Here is a 17,665-nt window from a genome sequence, read left to right as displayed (position 1 = left end):
CCCCGCGTTTTTTGCAGGCCGAACCTTCTGGCCGAAGCTTCTCACGGCCGAAGCTTCTGGCAACCAATTTATCGATAAACGTTTTTGGTTAAAACAGACAAATAAACAACCCTATTTTTAAACACAAAAGTTTAATTCTTAGTTTATTAAACAAGGTTTAGTGCAAACAAGTCTTTAATGGTAGCAAAATGACAAGATGACGACGGCCAGACTTGGCTTAATTTAAATGTAAAGTTAAATTAACGTTTTTAAATGTAAAAGTTAAATTAACGTATTAACAAAAGCAAAACTTTCCAAAAGTTAAATTTACCCGCAAAATTCAACTTTGTGAATTATTCGGCGAGGATAAAGTTACCTTTTGTTTGCAATTTTGTTGTGGTGTTGCAGTATTTTTGCTAAATGCATAAAATTTTGAGTAGGTAAACGTGTAGAAAAAGTTGTTACATCCAAATAATTTCTTTAAACCAAAGTTTTATGCAAAGATGTGGTAATCGGTAGGACCCTGTCTTTGCGCTTGCATAATAAAACTATGAAATTTGCAGAAACAGAGGAAGGTTAAGCCTGTAAGCAGTTACGCACAAACAGACGAAGTGGTTGAGGTATTAAATTAAAAATAAAAATGGGGTTCTGTAGTGAAACCTTTTCCAAATCGCAAACAAATAATTATATTTCAGTTTATCAGTAAGAATTTTAACTGTTTAACAAGACTAGCTTACTTCATTTTTTATTTAACAGAATTTATGTAATATTAGTCTAGGTCTCTGTCTGTTTGTAGGAAGTGTGTAAGTCTGTCTGTCTATGATTTTTTTTTGTATATATCTGTATTTTCGACATGGGAAGATTGAATGTGCGACCTAAACCCAGAGTAACATAAGTTACTTCAACCCAGTTTCGAATTGCCTTTTTAGTTTGAAATATTATAAAGATTATAATTGCACGGTAATTATGCTGCTGATTAAGTGCTGGCTCAGCAGGAGTTTATACTGTTATAGCGCCTAACTCAAGGGCGCTACAGCATGAGAACAGTGGGGATTGAATCCACGACCTCATGGTGGTGTAGTAAGTGTTCTTACCATATTGCCGGTGAAATTGTAAATTTTGTAACTTTGGCAATAGGAAAGCCATTCAAATTTGTATTGGTTGACAACGTTGTTCCTAAACAGCGTTAGAAACTTTTTGTTGGATAAATCCAGATAGTCAGTAAAAATTTTTCTTAAAATAAGTGTTATAGACAGTGTGACAGTTTCAAGTATGGATAAGATTTATATCCGTAAAGATCTTCATTCGGTTCACGAGGATATTTCTGGATGGTCCAACTTGCTCGATGTATATCAAAACGAATACCCCAATTTACCCTTTTTTTCCAATGACATAATTCATGAAAACATACAACTTCTAACTGATTTGTGGAGGCCACATTCAACCAGTTTTAACAATTCTGGATGGATAATTGCGCAAAATCAAGACTCGAAGGATTTTAATCAAACTGAAAATGTTGTGCACAAGCTTATAGCTAATTTAACCGAAAAAATAAACCCTTCCATTGATTTGTTAGACAGCCATGCCCCAACTGTTAAAAGTAAAGTTTTTCAGAGGAGTCAAAAACCTTTTTCAAATGCTTTGCAGATTCCCAGTTCACCATCAAAACATGAAGATCAATTTTCATCAACTGTCGATAAGATTTTAGCTTCAGCCGAAGAAACAAAAGAGGATGAAGAAGTATTTATTTTTCCAGACGTTAACATCACACTACCTAGGGAATTAACAACTTCAGATAATTATAAAAAGAAGGAAGTGTATGCAAGTACTTTAAGCCAGTCAACTGTAGTTGAACTAAGTAATTCTTCATCTGAGGAAGTGCCAACATCACAAATAGTGGAGCATGATCTCTCCACTACAACTAAACCTCAGCATGAAGCAGAATTTGATGAAAATTTTCCTTCAACAATATCAAGTACGAGCAAAACTGAGGATGCAGCAGTAATCCGAAAACTGTCTTTTAGCTCCGATTCTGAGATAATTGTAGCCAATCTTATTGAAGATTTTTCTGTTGCAATTGAAATGGGACAGCAATGGCATGACCAAAATAAGCAACAGGAGGACTGTTTTCAAATTGAATCCTTTGTAAATGAATTACCGAACCAAAACTTCAATGGCGATTTTTCTTTTCAATCTTCTACTGGTGAAAACAAGAAAAAGGATATACCTTATGTTAACACTTCTATTAAAAACAAGAGTTATGTTGAATTAAATATTCAAACTAACAATGTTGGAAGTGATCATAAAGAAGATTTGCCAATTCTTGAGTGTTTAAATGCTGAGGAGAACCCCGAGTTTAAAAAGTTGAAAACACAAGATGAATCTTCAGACTCAGACACAAACTCCTTTCCACCACCTCCGGAACTGTTACCAGAAAACACCAATGCCCTTGAAACTAATTCCAACCTAGACATTCACAGTTTGACTTCTTCAGAAACAATCAATTCAGCTTCATCACACACAGACTTAATTTTGTCTTCATACAAGTCTTACAGCGTAATTGAATCTTATTCAGAAATTTCTAGAGAGAAAACCATAACATCAGATGTTGCCGGAAGCCATGCTCCTCCAAAGTTATTAAAAGATTTTAATAAAAATGATGTTTCTCAATTTTCTCCACCCATTATTCTTAAAACAAAGTCGGAAGATTCTGATCCAATTAGTTGCATTGAAGATTCCACATCATTTATGCAGACTGCGGATGAAATTGAAAACAAAAACTTTAATGTCGAAGAATCCAAAGAACAATCTTCAGATACCTCGACCGAAGCTGAAATTTTGTTAAACTCAGATGATGATGTAAAAATGGATAGTGAGAATCAAAATTTAAAAAAGAATCCATTCAAGCACTATTTCGAAAAAGAAAACTGCGATACAGAAAATTTACCTGAACCTGACATTAGTAGTGAAGACTCTAAATCCTTAAAAGTCTTTAATGAAATTGAAAACTTAGAAATTGAAAATACAGAACATGAGAACAATGAAATATGTGATTTGGAAAAACAATCCAAAGAAGATGTTGGTGAAATCGAAGGTCAAATAAAATTTAAGGAAGAAGCAAGGAAAAATCCATTTAAAATATCACATACCTCCCAGAATGTTGGCAAAGTGGAAGTAGATATGATTCCAATTCAAATTTTGAAAGAAAATCAACACAAAATTAAAACTGAAAATACTAATGTTCAGAACCAAGATAAAAACTGTAAAAATTTCGAAAAAATGGAGCCTTTAGTTAACAATGCTCAATTATTGTCAGGACAGAAAAATATCACTAAACCAGATATTCCTAAAAAACCTATACTTGTTAAAAATGAAAATAACAAATTAATGCCTGAAGGTCCAGTTGTGGAAGAGTCTAAAATTCAGTTTGGTTACAGTCCGGCAAATTTGGCCAAACGAAGTAAATTCCTTTTTGACCAAAAGCGATCAATTTTTGAGTCAACATCAGCTGATAGCCAAGATGTTGTAAAGGAAGTCGCAAAGAAAAAACAGGTAGCTGTGCTTAACAAATTTCAACTGAAATTAAATGAAACGTCTTACAAGAGCGTTTCAGTTCTGGAAGAATTGGAACAAATTAGAAAGCAAAAAAAGGGGGAAACAGACAAGATCCTACCAACTGAAAATGATAGTGTCGACATTTCTTCTTCTGAAGCTTTTGAATCAAAGACGGAACTTGAAGGTGTAAATTCTAATCCAATAGGTTTTAAAGAGAGATGTGTTTCAACTTTAGGTATCTGTACCCCTAAGCCATTTTCAAGTCTCCAAGTTAAAAAGAAGGTTACATTTTCACCAAAAAACCCTTCTGTGTTTAAATCTTCCACCTATTCAATTCCTAAAAACATAAACAGCACTAAAGATCTTCCTAAGGTTCCACCACTACCCGATCTTTTCTCACTGGATGAGGATGATGCAGAAGAAGGTATAGTTATTTATCTAGCTTTTTGGTGGCAGCTTTGTTATCTGGTTTTAGAAATACATTTTTTTTGCAATCTCATCAATATCTAATTTGTTTGGTTTTAAAAGCAATTTCTTCTGACTTTGTAAATTTCCTATAATGTTGTATGTTTTTAATACATCCTTCTAATTAAAGTTTCAATTCATAAATTCTCTTTAAACAATTACTTTATTTTAAGTTTGATGAATAGATTTATTGTTAAGGCACAGTTTAGTTAAGTTTTTCACGCCAGCATTTTGTTGTTGTAAATTATTCAAATATATATTTGCATTGTTGGGATATATTAAATTTCAACATAGTAGTCATGAATTCGTAATTAGTATGTAGCTAAAGGTATCAACTTAATATTTCTTTCGCTCAGCCTTAGGAAATATTCAACGTTGTATTGCTGAATTCGAATTCAGGCTTTAAGCCACTCTTTTTTAAATAGTGTTTTTTAATGATTGTTTTTGTGGTACATCTTTTCAGGCTTTCTAAGATTACAAGAAAATTGATTTAAAATCTCTAATTAGACGACACATTACGTAATAGGTGTTGCTTAACAAGGCTTTAGGTATTGTTTTGTTTTATCGCCTTGTATACGCGAAGAAAAGCGTCTACTGAATATCACGTAAACGTTTGCCAGGGAAAGTCAATATGCAGTTTAATTAGCTATTAGTCACACCACGTAATTCAAGCACAAGGAAATTTTTTGTGCTGCTTAAAAACTGTAAACTCGCATGGGGCTAATAGACGCAGCTGTGGTTAATTGTTAGGCGAAAGTTTACGACCCTCGCTGTACTTTTTCTGCGATTAAATTTAGAACATGACCATAAACTAAAGTTAATAGTGTTAAGTTATAACGACCGCATAGATTAGTTAGACTTTAGGCTGTTATTTATCGTGCTGGTTTATTAAATTTTAGTTTAAGCGTATGTTTTTATATTTAACCAGACTTAATGCATATGAATTAATCTTTAATTGCCAATAATGCAGAACGAATTTGTTTGGCCTTACATAGGGTTACATATCGTGTTTTAGACATTGTGTAAAGGTTGAGCTTGTACTTGTTAATATACATCCTTTTTTCTCATAAAGTTAGATTGGATGACAAATTCAATTTTGCGACAATTACCTTTTTATAACTTTCGAACATCATAATATTGATTTGAATTTCGAGTTGTATTCCTTCGTTAGCTATAACAAAGAAAGAAAGTTTATCAAAACTTTTCTTATGATGTTTTGAAGCCGGTTATGTCAATATTGTCCGCCAGTTTTCCTTTCTCCAGTGTTATTTTATTGACCCTACCATTTACTTTTTTTATGTTTGCATTTAACGAAGCGGTTCGGTTACAGGGCTTATCGCATAAGCAACTTGTTATAATTGGTTGTAGATCAGTAAACACGAGTAGTCTTGCTAGCTCAGTTACGTGATTAAAGGCAACATGGCCTTATTTGCAGAAAAACGAATATTTAACCGTGCATTACACGTATTTAAACGTTGTTAATAACTCTTGTGCTCAGCAATCGTTTACATAAAACGTAGCAGTAGGTATATAAATAAATTTGACTTTGTTTCAAAGTCGCGTGTTAGTCACCGTCTATGTGTAACAACTAGAGGACATTAGGCGAGGTATTTGCCCGTTAATATTGCTTAATCGTCACGACAGAAATGTCATCGAGAAGTAAGGCGTGTACGTTCAGCCAACGCCGCGAACAAGAACTTGACGACTTAATCGGTATTCTAAATTCCACTGTAGCCAGGATGGAAGAAGAATGTGAAAGTTTAGATGCTCAAACGGACCCAGTTAAAACTGCAACGGACCGCCAGCCCACCGGGACTAATACCGGTAAAAACATATTTATGTTGGTAGTCGTTAGAATATGTGTTGTGTAAGGGAAGGGTGATAGTGTTACGTTTAATGTAGTAAAACGTTCGGTCGAATAGTTATACGTTTTTTTCTAACACGTTATGGCATGTGTTGGAACGTATAATATATATACTACGTTTTAATTTAGTGTTGTTAGTTTAATAGTGACTAACGTAGTAAGAAACATTTTGTTAATGTTTATATATCATTCAGTTATTGTTGTGCAAGTTGGTGTAGTTTACTATCCAATTTAGGTTGGATAATGTTTGTAGTTATTTGTTATCTGTAGATTTTTAAATACTGTAACTTTCATTAATTCATTATTTGTGTTATCAAATTTTTCCCATTGCGTTATCGTTTTGGTATGAGGTAAAATGACATCATTATAGCTTATAGATTATATCAGTAAAAGTGAATTTCTTATCAGTTCTTGCCTACAAAAGTCTCTATTTACTTAATACTTAAGTCATTCAGCAAAATTTACCCATGTATAGTCATGTGTAATCGATTAGAATTTGTTATAAGAAGAAAGTTAAAATAAAGGCCAGTTGTGATTTAAATTTAAAAATTGTAGAGATTTAAAATAAATTAAATTAAAACTTTTTTGAAAGTAATAGCATTTATTTATTCTTTATTGTAATTCAGTCTGATATAAAGTGAAACATGCGCTCAAAAATATCAATTTCTTATATATGGTATTTACGGAATGTTATAATTATGGGTGGACTGCATAACATGGTATTAGGCCACTTAGTGTGTAACGCTGTAACCCTCTATCTTGATTTGTGATAAGACGTCTAGAATTTTCTAGATTTTCAAGTAGGCATTATATTTTCTAAAGCATATATATTCCTAAATAGTTGAAATTTTTGTTTTTGCATTTATTTAAACCAACATAGAGAAAGTTTATTTATATATATATTATTTTATTTTTAAAAGATTTAAAAACATGAAATATTAAGTGTTTTGTGATTAAATTACACTGTATCAGTAATTCTTTTGGTTTGTAATGTTAATGTTTTAAAACGGTAATTTGTGTACTGTTATAATTTGCTAATTGTTAAAATCTGCAACCACCAATGAGTAATCAAGATCGGGGCTATTCAAATGGTCTAGGTATGTTGATTTCTATTTTAGATTTTATACTAACCATTATGAATGTTTTTTATGAAACTCTTAAACAAAATAACAAAATATAAGAGGTGAACTTGTAACATTTATCATACTGTTAAATATTAGTTGCTTGGCGTTTGGCATTTTCTTGCTAACTTACTGATTTGAATTTTTTCTTGTAAAACTTAAACTATTTTGCCAATCAGTGTTTTAATGCAATGTGCATGGCTTCCAAAAAAAAATACAGCATAATTTCGCCAAATTATTGTCATTCAATTAAACAAATAAAAATCTAGGTCACCTTGCACCTACCCCATATTCGGTACTAACAACTTCGGCGAAATTTAAGCCAATCAAGTTTAACCAGAAAAGGAAGTCACTTAACACTAACTTTAACAAAGAGCATGTATCACCACCTAACCAATCTCAAATTAACAAAGTCGAAAGCACAGATGATAAAGAAAATATTATTGCTAGTGTTGAAACACAAGAAGATACCTCAATATTGGAATTGACCACTGATAACTCTCAAAATGAAATCACTGATGTGCTGATCATAGATAAAACCTCCAAATCCACTGACAGCACTAACTCTGTATCAAATGACAACAATAATTTAGATGCACCTGTTTCAATGCCAGATAAATGTCCAGATGTTGAAACTGAAACTTACCCAGAAAATCAACCTGCTCTTCAAGTATGCGACGATGTGTTCCTAAACGCGGAAACACAAAAAAATACAAGTCCAACAGTTGATATTCACTTACATAAAAAATCAGAAGATGCATTACCTGCATCTCCGAAGCCAGCAAGTCTTGATATACCTGACCCAAATACAGGATACTTGTCAGTGCCACTGGAAGATCAAAAAAGTAGTAATGATGGTTCAGATAATGAGAGTTTTGAGCGAGCTTACACAGATGACGACATAGACGATATAAATGATGATACTAACCTTGGTAGTGCACTTATAGCAGATACTAACACAGTGCATGAGTTTGACTCTTTTTCACATCAAGCAGAAACTGTTAATAATAGTTTGGGTAGTGGTTATTCTGCTGACAATAATAAGGTTACAGGTAACATTAATTCTCACTTCATGCATGCTTGTGGTAATTAGATTTAATCATGTTGTTGCATTTGCATGGCTTTTGTAGAACTATAGTGGCTGGTTTGTAGTGAAACAATTACTGTTATCATGTTTAAACTTATGACGGGTTATTTGCTAAATTGTTAAATTTTTTGTCATTAAGAAATGGCCTCAACTAACGAAGATTTTGTTCTTCCTCCTCTTCCCCCACCTCCATCGGATGATCTTCTCCAATCATATTCGGTAAAAAAGTTAAAAATATAATTTTTTTTTTTTAAATTAATAATGCCAAAATTGCCTTTATAAAGTGTTACTCATTTCAATATATCACCCTTTTTAAATGGAATATGATGGTTGTTTTATGTAGTAGTAAAATCTAAATTAGGTAATGTTAATTTAACAATGACTATACTTTGTTGTTGTTGTTAGTGTAATAGGAAACTTGCCTATGTTTTATACAGCAACATGAATCAGTTGCTGATTAAATTGCCTATTATTAATATATCACGTTACTCACTTATTCATTGTTTAAAAAAATGATTTTACAATTTTTTGTAGGCAAGTGGAGTGTCCAATCCTTCTCCGCATGGTAAGTTTTATAGTTTTTATTGATTTTGGTGTAGTAAAAACTCTTTTGTGGCTAAACAAAATCCAATTTAGGTTTTATTGTCACAACAAAAATAAAATTAAAGTCAAGCATACTAAAACAATAAATTATGCTCTGTAAAACAAAATAGGCCTATATAAATATATAAATAAAAGTATATAATTTTTCTATTATTTCATGTTTAAAAATTAAATTAGGTGTATTTAACTTACTTTTTCAATATAATACTTCTATATTTAATTTGTTTAAAATGTTTCATCAAATATATATAATTTTTTATTTTTTCCAACTGCAGTGTGGAGCCCAACATCCAAGAAGTTCTTTGATACTCCTCTACCTCCAGCCCCGGACAATTTGCCTTCACCTCCACCCCCTATTTCCCCTGTTTCACCCACTAATGAATTTTATAAACCACAGACAAGAGTTTTTAGAAGTGTAACACGACCAATTGCAAAGGTAAAACTTGTTTTAAAAATTGAATTAAAATTGCGGAAGATTTTTTATGGCAAACTTTACCATTTAATTATTTTTGATATTTTGTTCGTTATATTTCTGTTAAAAATTTCTTTTAATTTCGGTTTGTTTTTTAATTGCTCTATCTTTTAACTATACTTTTCTTCTTTTTTCTTTTCATATCTTTTGTTATCTTTTTCCTAAAGAGTAACCACGGTTACGTAAACTCCCACGCAAATCATGTGACGTATCCTGGTGGTAGTCAACCCACACACTCGGCAAACACTTTAAACAACACAAACAAGTGTGAGAAATTAACAGAATCTCCGACACCCAGACCTGGCAGTGCAAGTGGTTTCGTGACTCTTCTGCGAGACACGCGGAAAATTCTTATTGTATACACAGTCTTTTTCTCATTACTTTTTCTTCTGTTTTTTTTTGATAAATTTAATGGCTTTATTTTTGTTTTTTAAAGTGTTTAGTCCCTTAGCTTTAAAAAGCCTCAGTGTAAGGTTCTTGCAGTAAGAAAAATAAAAACATTAACGTTTGTTGATAACCTTTTTTAAGAAATTTTTTTAATCCATTTTTAATTTCTTGTTGCTTAATACTTTTATTTTTGTGTAAATATATCACCTATTTTAAATTTATAATATCTTTCATAGAAACCAGGAAATGCTGAAAGCAAAACTACCAGTGTAAGTGAATACTCACTTCATGGGAAACATTTTCCTTTAGCTAACAGTGGTAAGTGCAGTTAACAAACATTTTATTAAATCAATATTAATTGTAAAAATTGCTTCCAAAATAAACCAATACAGTTTTTTTTAATATTTTGACAGTTAAAATTTTACAATTAACTTAGTATAGGATAGCACTCGTCATGTAAATTAGTTAATAAACACTTCTATTTTTTTTGCTTCCAAGATACTTGCTTGTAAAATAGGTTTACATTCGGTTTTAAATTTTTATGCTGAGCATACACTTTTAACCTAAATGACATGCTTGTAATGATGTAACTTTAATTCAGCTGATGTTAAAATTACCCCCAAGACGGATTTACCACAGGGAGCAGTGTACCAAACCACCAGTAAAGACGGTAAATAAAATTATTTTATAAATGCTTTTTTTTATTCTTAAACGTGTTATTTACCAAAGGTTAAATAGTGGTCAATAATTATAACATAGCTCCATGGTATAACAATGTGAAAATTAATAAGATTAGCAATGTTTGTTTTAAATGTTTGTTCACTGTTGTGCCATGCTTAAATGTGTCGTATAAGCTAATTTTATCCAATTTAAAACAAGGTCGACTAAGCCATCTGTTCAAAGTTCAGTTACTTATTAACAGATGCAAAATTGTTACCTTGCAACTAAAATATTTTTAATGGAATAAATTGATTTAACAACTAACCACAAAATTGATCACTTGAAAACTTTATTAAATTCCCCCCTTTTTGAAATCAAATAAAAAAAAATTAATGGCCTGAAAATATCCAAACGTCTTTCAAAGTTATTAGATTTTAAGCTTTTCTTAAAAAATTGGTTGTACCTTAAACATAAATAAATATCTATGCAAATTCTAGGTGAAGTGGTTCATATTGATACCTACTATCCTGCCCAAGATCAAGATAAACAATCAGCTGAACCTATAGTGTTGGAAAGAACGAAAACAACAACGGTAGTTAAAGCACCTCACCACCAGGGCATGGGTCCTTTAAACGAACAAGGTGTACCGGTGGCCCTGAAAAGTGTATGTACTATTCCTTATTATTTTTATTTTTTTGCTTATATTATTTGGATTTACATACTTTAATAATATTAATTAAATCTTTTTAATTAATCTGTTGTTATTGATATTGTAGTGCTTTGTATTTTTGGCTTCAGGATATTGGTTTAAAATAGTGTTTTACTATTTAGTGATTGTTTTATTTTTTTTTATTTTTAGACTGTTGATGACTCCAAACATTGGTACAAAAATATGTTCAAACAAATGCACAAGATTGAAAATAACGATGGTATGAAAAATAAAAAAATAACTTTGAAAAAAGCGATTAGTAAAAATGTTATTAAAAACACTTTTATGATTTTTAAATATTAAAAAAAACATATCTATTTTAATTGCAATAACTTAATGTTAACAGATGAAAGTAACAATGCAAATGAAAGCCAATCCAGATCAACTTCTGCAAATAGCAAGTATGTTAAACTTTAAAATACCTTTTTTCTATTATTTTAGTTGTATTAAATTAAACTCCATTTTCTTTTAACATACTCACATTTTTTTAATTATTTATGTTCGTACCTGAAATAAGATAATAATCCATAAAATTTAGGTAAATGAAGTCTTTATAGATTTTAAGATTTGAAAAATTGTCCTTAAAATTAATAATTTTTTTGAATTTCCTAACTAACTTAATTTTTTGACAGTCATGAATCCCATTCCTCAGTAGAATTATCAAAACCAACCAAAGTTGGAAAAATTACTGATTATCAACCTGCACAGCCCTACGTTGTCGAGAACAAACCGGTAAACTTTCTACAAAATTTTTAGTGTAGTTTACCTGTTTTTGTTGTTTTTTTCTTTTTATCAAACTTGTTTTTTTTTATCATTTCCTACCTTTCGCAAATTTTTTTCTATTTTCCAACCCCTTTAATCTTCCTTTTTTTGTTTTATTTCTTACCTTGAAAAAAGGCCAAACGTAATCCTAACTTGCCTCAAAAACCAGTTCGAAATATCTCTGCAAAACGTTCCACAAGCCATCAGAGTTCTACACTAACTAGTAAAGTACCAGTAAGTTTTATTCATGTTCAAGGGCATGCTGGCTGTTTTTTGCTTTCCACAAGGTGGCAGCATGGAGTCGTTGTTGTTAAAGTGTATTGCGAAGTATTTTTGTCATCACAAAGTAGTAAAATCTGGTTTTAAAATTGTTTGGTCCACCAGATTCAAATTTGATTAAAGAAGCATTTATATTTATACTAAAAGAAGTAGTATTTTATATTGTGTTTGCATGTGCGTATTTTAGATTTCTTAGTCTCTATTAATTTACAAGAAAACCTAGAAAGTTTAGTGAAAGTGAAAGTATTCAATAACAAAAAAGCAACACTTTCAAGCAGTGAAGTAAGGTACTTACATTTGAGAACGAGGTTAAGTTAAAAAGCCACTCTATATTGTGTAGTTGGTGGAGATGGAAAGAGTTGAACAGTTGCTACACATTTTAAACAGAATTAATTACTAAAACGTTAAACATCCTGTTATTGCCTTAGTTTTTCAGTACCATAAAAATTTAAATTTAGAATAGGCTTATGTTAAAACTATAGAACTGTAAACAGAAAAATTTAAAGAGTTTTTTTAATGAATATGTTGGAAGCTGCTTTAGAAAACTCTTTAAAGTCGTAGTTGTGGTACACTCATCAATATAATATATTTTTTGTGTCAGTGCATTTCAATAGCCGTCCACCTTCCGGAAAAAAACAATTTGTTTTGATTTAATTCATTGTTGCCTCGAATATCATTGTCCCATGTAACATGAGTTTAAAAGTGATTTATACTTGGACAAAAGAATTTCAGTTAATTGTTTCTTCCACTTTAATAGTTCTGTTGTTGGTTTAAGAATATTCAGAATAATGTTCAAGTAGCATGTTACGATTCAACTTTTTGCCAGCATAGTTTTTTTAAGAGATTTGAAATAGTTTTGTGAGATTTTCTTGTTGTATTGCATTAGAATGCAGTGTGGTAAAATGGAGAAAAATCATGCAGTCAGATCACCTACATCTTCAATGGTAAATCATTTTTTATGTTGTGTGTGTGTTTATAGTGTGACAAGTCCTATCAAGTTTGCAGAAAATTTATTAAAGATCAAATACAAAAGTCAGGGGAGCTAGTAAATCATTAAAAAATGCTAATTTTTTATAAAATTCTAGCCCCGCAGCCCAAGCCTAGAAGAATTTTCAAAAAAAGATTGGACTGATTACTTTGACGATATTTACAAACCCAAACTGGTGAGCTTTAAACTTTGCGAAATTGCTCTCAAGAGCTCTTTCATTCGTCATAAGTGTTTTGTATCAGCTTTAAAAGTTGTTATAATTTTAAAAATGTGTATTACTGCAGTGGGCGGATACTTTAACAAAATCTCGTTCTTGCTATAACCCTTTTAGTTTCCATTGCTTTTGTTTTACTTTTTTATTTATATGCTATATTTCTTTTTCATAATGATCTTTTACTAATAAAACTTTCCTTTTCTTGCTTTGTTTTGCTTTATAGAGTGGCACAATATGGGATATTGATGTAGAAAGGGTAAGTATTGAATGTAAAAAGTTAGGATTAAAATTAATTAAACGTGAACTATCAAATGCTGTATTAATTAAATATTCAAAAATGTACCCTTTAAGCTAATATGCATATGCGATAACTTCAATGTAGAAAAAGCAGCACAAAATGCATGTGTTTGATTGGTGGTATAAAATATTTATGCTTTTTGTGTTGGTAAAACTATTTTGTCTCATATACGCATTTTATTATTTTAGCATACAAACAGCCCTACACCTTCATCTATGCCAAGGTAAGACTTTTTCCTTGAATTTTTCAAACAATTTTTAACCAAATGCTGTTAATTAAAGTTCTATTTTTTTAAGTTTTATCTTGATACAGTTGAACATATAATGCTTTAAATTTAAATACCTTACCTATATATGAGCACAATCAATTTTAATTAGGTTGACAGATTTTTATTGATTTTGTTTGAAAAGAGAGAAAACATTTTTATGAATCGTTAAAAAGTTTTGCTACCCAAATGCTAAGAGAAAAAAAGCATTAGGAAGTGGTTATATGACGTGATATTTTAACTTTTAGTTTTGTGTTATGTACCAGACAGTCTGCAGGGACCACATATAATACAGTTTTAACTAATACAAGTAAAAGAATCCTTTCTATTTAAACCAAATTTTAGGTAATATTAAATATTTAATAAAAAAAAATGGATTAAGTTTAGTTTTATAAAGAAAGTATATAGAATTTTAGAAAATTATATTTATTTTTAGTTTTTCCCAAAACTTTACAATTGACTATAAAAAATGTCATTTATTTTAAAGAGCTTTGTAATCTAGACATCTGTTGTTCAACTTTCTGTGATAAATGTAACAAACCATTGCATTTGCAGTTACAAATCACCACCGCCAGTGGTAGCTTCAAAACCAAAGGAACAAGTTAATAAATCTCCAAGCCACAACATGTCACATGCAGTTCACCACAAACATCAAATCAATGGTAAGTACAAAACACCTAATTTGTTAAAATGTCAAAATTTTATTGTAAAATATTGGTAGGAAGTGGCCGCAAGTAAATTTCAATAACTAAGTAATTTTTAGTGTTTTTATTTTGTTGCCTAAAACTCCCTACATTTATAATTTTAATTAGTGACATGTTTTTATTGATTTAGGTTCAACAGGAAATACATACCAAGCCAATTCTATGAAATCAGAACAAAACAAGGCAAAAGATTCGGTAAAATAATTAACTTTGATAAATACAACTTTTATCAGTTTATGATTTTCGTCCCACCTGATAATTGGAATTGCTTTATTATGTCATATCTATTTAAGGAAATGATGTAATCGGAAATAATTGATAGGAAATAATTTCTCAGAAAGTTTGATTTTAAAATGTAACACACAAAATTTAATATAAAGTGTATCAATATAATATTTTCCATTTCAATAACAATAATTAAAAAAGAATGTTAGTTTATAACAATATAAAAAATACAAAAATATTTAAAAGTGTAATATATAAATTTTAATTTATCTTATAAAAGTGTTTTGTCTTTTGCTTTCTTATTTAATTGACAAATATAAATTATTAAAACCTTGTTTTTTGTATAAAGGAACACTTACGACAGCCAGCCAGAGCTAAATTCGCTTTCAATGCACAAACTGCCAAAGAGATGGCTGTAAAGAAAGGTCAAACTGTCATTGTCACGAAAAGAATCGATGAAAATTGGTTTATGGCTGAAACAATTAATGGATCTGAAAGTGGAATCGTGCCAGTCCAGTATTTGCAGGTAAAACATTAAAACAATTTTTATATCATCAAAAAAGAAAAAAATTACTTTTGATTTAAAAATGTTGTTAAAATTAAAAACACATTTTAAATTTATGAAATTATTTATTTTAAAATACAAGTTGTTCAGCGTGGTATCAAAAAATTTAAAAAGTTTATTAAATATTTGATTATCAATAAAGTTTTAATATACATTTAAATTTATCTTATTTTTTTTTTAATTTCTATTTATAAAAAAATTTAAAGATTTTGTCTGGATCTTCTTCACCTGAAAAACCATCAAGGAATGGTCAAGCCAAAGCAAAGTTCGATTTCAATGGGCAGACCAAGAATGAGCTTTCATTTAAAAAAGGGGACAGCATTTTGTTACTTAAAAAAATTGATGCAAACTGGTAATAAATATAGTAAACTAATACAAACGTTTTGTTAATCAACATAAAAAATATTTGCATTTGTTTGCGTACAAATGACATTAGGTTAAGAGGCAAATTTAAATCTACTTAAAAATATAATTACTATTAAATTGCTCTTATCTTCTCATAAAAGCCCATTAATAAAAAATCAATGGTTAATTTTTATAAAAAAGGTTACATAATAAATAAATTAGTTTTAACAGGGTCAAAAACAACATTTAGTTATGCCAATAAAAATATTTTGCAAAATCTATTAAACTGCTTAGCAGACCATACCTTACCTTGTTCTATATAAAACAAATGCACAAAATTTATTTTTTTAAACAAACAATTTCTTTAACCTTATTAATAAATAACTTTTTGTTTTAGGTACAAAGGTAAAGTTGGCAGCACAACAGGAATACTTCCTTGCAATTATGTTGATGTTGTCATTGAACCAGAAACAGCTGAAATAAAGAAGACGACTCACATCCCAAAAGAGCTGGAGGCTCCATCCTCAACTGTGTCTCCAAGGAGCACAACCTCCATGTCTTCTTCTCAGCACTCTTACTCACTAAGTCAAACAAGTTCGAATAGTGAGCCCGATGGTAAGATTAAAAATTAATCTGAAATATATTTGAAAAACCAATTTATTTAAATTTATAAATGATTCTTTTTGAAAACAGTAATTAACAAAAAATATTTTATTTGTTAGAAAATGACAGAAAACAGAGAGCGGCTTTTCTTGCAAACACAGTTGTTGGGGCCAGTAAAGTTCTTCATGCCCCGACCAACACCCATCGGGACCCCAGCTTCGACATGACAGAACTCGACCGCGTGGTTGAAAACCTTGAAAACCAAAACACCCCAAACCCCCCCAAAACAACCAGGGAAGACAAGTTCCCCCCTCCACCTTCGTCACAACAATCCTATCTCACCCCATCCGTTCCTTCTTATCCCTCGTCAAATATAAGCTCCCAACCCTCAACCCCAAGACAGCAAACCCCACCCCCGAGTCAGCAACCTGATTTCGGTCAAGTAATAGGGAAATATGTTGCAGTGTATGCATATGCAGCTTGTAATGATGATGAGGTTGATTTGATGCCTGGCGACTCAGTAATGGTTGTTGAAACATGTGACGATGGGTGGTATGTGGGTACCTGTGAGCGTACTGGGCAGTTTGGTACTTTTCCTGGAAACTATGTTACCTTGGGTAACAGTTAGCTGGGTCGTGGTGGCCTAATAGTTTATAAACTGCCGATATGGTTTGTAGGTTTTATCTAAAATAAGATGTTGTATAAATATTGATTTTATAACTGCAATGTATACAATTTAATCTTTTTTATTAAATCCACCGAATTTTTTTTATTAATTTAGTTTTTTTGATTAAAAGAATTTTATGCGATCGTAAATGTATATTATGTTGTAATTTGAATTATTAATATTATTATAAATTAACCAAGGCCGGTTTTGTTTATATTTGCACTGTACAGTTAATAACTTTGCATGTCATATAACTAACTTACACTTTATGCCAATGTGAAAATATGAGAAACATTAAAAAAATTTGGGACTTAGAAAATGAGAATAATATAATAAATTTTTTTTTCTGAATTTGTGCTGCACTACCTAAATAATATATGATTGTTAAATTTTCAACATAACTAAAATTTTCATATTTTTTTCTAATCATGATAAAAATAACAAGAATTATTGTTGTATAAAGTGAGCTTAGTTGATATTGCTGCTTGCTTTTGACGATAGCCAGGTACGGGATAAGTCACTTGCACGATGTGTTGCTTGCCTAGCCTGGTATATGACATTGTGATTCTAATTCTTTTGTTGATTGGTGAAAATAAAATGTTTAATGCAATCAGAAATCGTTTATTCATGTAACAAAATTTATTGACAGTACATTAAATAAACTTGGTGTTAAAATAGGATGAGGACAAATTTCGTGAGTTCAATTCCCACTGCTCTTATGCTGTAGCGCCCTTGTGTAAGGCGCTGTAAACGATATAAACTCTTGCCGAGCCAGCAGCATAATTACCGGGCAATTATAATCTATATAATATTCTACTACTGAAGGTAACTCGAGACTGGGATGGACT

At 30.7% G+C, this 17,665-nt stretch overlaps 1 protein-coding gene across 4 annotated transcripts; it reads left to right on the top strand.

The window, feature by feature from the left end:
• The first annotated feature begins 5,645 nt into the window (after positions 1-5,645).
• On the top strand, positions 5,646-17,427 carry LOC145749331 (uncharacterized). 4 transcript variants are annotated; one of them, XM_082565070.1, is made up of 19 exons: positions 5,873-6,960; positions 7,254-8,036; positions 8,211-8,290; positions 8,606-8,636; positions 8,950-9,110; positions 9,770-9,851; positions 10,135-10,203; positions 10,691-10,857; positions 11,053-11,122; positions 11,249-11,303; positions 11,535-11,634; positions 11,800-11,898; positions 13,632-13,666; positions 14,264-14,370; positions 14,543-14,607; positions 14,987-15,163; positions 15,409-15,554; positions 15,945-16,162; positions 16,270-17,427. In XM_082565070.1, exons 1-19 carry the CDS (start codon positions 6,924-6,926, stop codon positions 16,776-16,778), a joined length of 2,991 nt encoding a protein of 996 aa, XP_082421196.1. In that variant the 5' UTR covers positions 5,873-6,923; the 3' UTR covers positions 16,779-17,427. The 4 variants fall into 4 exon arrangements, with proteins under 4 accessions (XP_082421198.1, XP_082421196.1, XP_082421197.1 ...); XM_082565072.1 differs by lacking the exons at positions 5,873-6,960; positions 7,254-8,036 and adding an exon at positions 5,646-5,823; XM_082565071.1 differs by lacking the exon at positions 11,800-11,898 and having other exon boundaries at positions 5,876-6,960.
• The last annotated feature ends 238 nt before the right edge of the window (positions 17,428-17,665 follow it).

Source organism: Corella eumyota, chromosome 4, assembly GCF_963082875.1.
Source record: "Corella eumyota chromosome 4, kaCorEumy4.1, whole genome shotgun sequence".
Classification (NCBI taxonomy): domain Eukaryota; kingdom Metazoa; phylum Chordata; class Ascidiacea; order Phlebobranchia; family Corellidae; genus Corella; species Corella eumyota.
This window is presented reverse-complemented; position numbering and strand designations above follow the sequence as displayed.